Below are 2,500 nucleotides of genomic sequence, written 5' to 3' on the forward strand. Positions count from 1 at the left end.
AATGGGGGGACATTTTGGACCAAAAATAAAAAGGTACATTTGGTTCTGATAACCAGAATAAAGAACATTTAAAGCCTGTCCCCGTAGCAACGGCCCAATGTCAAAGAGTTCAGAGTGAACCATAAGCACATCACAGATAAACCCAGCGTGGAAGATGCTGTGAAGACATTATGGTCTGTCTGAGATGTGATGATGAACGGCCCTACCAGCAGGCTTCACTAGGGACGGGGAGGGTGTCTGAGATGTGATGATGAACGGCCCCCCACCAGCAGGCTTCACTAGGGACGGGGAGGGTGTCTGAGATGTGATGATGAACGGCCCTACCAGCAGGCTTCACTACGGACGGGGAGGGTGTCTGAGATGTGGTGATGAACGGCCTCACCAGCAGGCTTCACTACGGACGGGGAGGGTGTCTGAGATGTGGTGATGAACGGCCTCACCAGCAGGCTTCACTACGGACAGGGAGGGTGTCTGAGATGTGGTGATGAACGGCCTCACCAGCAGGCTTCACTACGGACGGGGAGGGTGTCTGAGATGTGATGATGAACGGCCCCCCACCAGCAGGCTTCACTACGGACGGGGAGGGTGTCTGAGATGTGGTGATGAACGGCCTCACCAGCAGGCTTCACTACGGACAGGGAGGGTGTCTGAGATGTGGTGATGAACGGCCCCCCACCAGGCTTCACTACGGACAGGGAGGGTGTCTGAGATGTGGTGATGAACGGCCTCACCAGCAGGCTTCACTACGGACGGGGAGGGTGTCTGAGATGTGGTGATGAACGGCCCTACCAGCAGGCTTCACTACGGACGGGGAGGGTGTCTGAGATGTGGTGATGAACGGCCCCACCAGCAGGCTTCACTAGGGACGGGGAGGGTGTCTGAGATGTGGTGATGAACGGCCCCACCAGCAGGCTTCACTACGGACGGGGAGGGTGTCTGAGATGTGATGATGAACGGCCCCACCAGCAGGCTTCACTACGGACGGGGAGGGTGTCTGAGATGTGATGATGAACGGCCTCACCAGCAGGCTTCACTACGGACGGGGAGGGTGTTCATACGTGACTGTGTTTCAATACCACATCAGTCAAATTAACCCGCTGAGCTAAAGGCTTTGCTATTGATGATAATGTACGTCTTCAACTCTCATTCAAGGTTACTTATAAAGCTAACGAGGTTCAATAAGCCACTTTCACTAAACATCCAGTCTAGTCCAGTACAGTACATTACAGTAGAGTCAAGTAGAGTACAGTAGAGTAGAGTACAGTAGAGTAGAGTACAGTAGAGTAGAGTACAGTAGAGTACAGTATAATCAAGTAGAGTACAGTACAGTAGAGTACAGTAGAGTAGAGTACAGTAGAGTAGAGTACAGTAGAGTACAGGAGAGTACAGTAGAGTACAGGAGAGTACAGTAGAATCAAGTAGAGTACAGTAGAGTAGAGTACAGTAGAGCACAATATAGTCATGTAGAGTCCCGTAGAGTCCAGTAGAGTACAGTAGAGTCCTATAGAGTCATGTAGAGTACAGTAGACTACAGTAGAGTCATGTAGAGTCCTGTAGAGTCCAGTAGAGTACAGTAGAGCCCAGTAGAGTACAGTAGAGTCCTGTAAGAGGCCAGTAGAGTACAGTAGAGTACAGTAGAGTACAGTAGAGCCCAGTAGAGTACAGTAGAGTCCTGTAAGAGGCCAGTAGAGTACAGTAGAGCCCAGTAGAGTACAGTAGAGCCCAGTAGAGTACAGTAGAGTCCAGTACCTGCCACGTCAAACTCTATCTCCAGCGAGACCTTGCTGGTGATGCTGGAGTCTCTCAGTAGCTGATTGGTCTCTTCCAAGGTGCTGTCCTCTGTAGGGATCCCGTTTATAGACAGGATACGGTCACCTATCTGCACAATCCCACACCTGCAAAGTACACACACATACATGACATAACAGTCTTCCCATTCTGTATCAAAAGCTAATGCACCCTTTGGTTGTGAGGTAATACATGAATTAGAATCTGACTCTGAATAATTAGCTAGAGTCTGGATTCATTTACTGGACCAGCATTGGACATAGTAGGGAAAGACAGATTCCACATCAATTCTATCTACACTAACCAACGCACGCACGCACGCACGCACGCACACACGCACACACACACACACACACACACACACACACAGAAAAGTGTTTTTATATCGCCTCAATTAAACCACCGCCTCTTTTAACGACATATCGGCTACTTCCTCTGATAATTGCTTGCTGCAGCTTCTCACATGAATCCCTCGTTACGCCGGCTGCCTTCATCTGGGGGTCGGCGGGAGGATATTCAAGCACTTCCATGTAGGTGCTGCAGGTTTCTATCATCTCGTTGGGATATGACTTGCATTTTACACTGACATTAAATATTAATATAGAATAATACATAATACTTAATAAATATTAATAAATATTAATATAGAATACTACATAAATATTAATATATAATACTTAATAAATATTAATAAATATTAATATATAATACT

The 2,500-nt window shown here is 47.8% G+C and overlaps 1 protein-coding gene across 1 annotated transcript in view; it reads right to left on the minus strand.

Moving 5' to 3' along the window:
• Positions 1-2,500, minus strand: part of LOC135570275 (glutamate receptor-interacting protein 1-like) — a gene marked incomplete at its 5' end in the record, with an annotated part of 98,259 nt that overhangs the window by 69,516 nt on the left and 26,243 nt on the right. The window contains one exon of the mRNA XM_065016389.1: positions 1,750-1,895. Coding sequence (XP_064872461.1) covers positions 1,750-1,895 — 146 coding nt within the window. The remainder of the gene's footprint in view (positions 1-1,749; positions 1,896-2,500) is intronic.

Source organism: Oncorhynchus nerka, unplaced genomic scaffold (assembly GCF_034236695.1).
Source record: "Oncorhynchus nerka isolate Pitt River unplaced genomic scaffold, Oner_Uvic_2.0 unplaced_scaffold_1006, whole genome shotgun sequence".
Taxonomy (NCBI): domain Eukaryota; kingdom Metazoa; phylum Chordata; class Actinopteri; order Salmoniformes; family Salmonidae; genus Oncorhynchus; species Oncorhynchus nerka.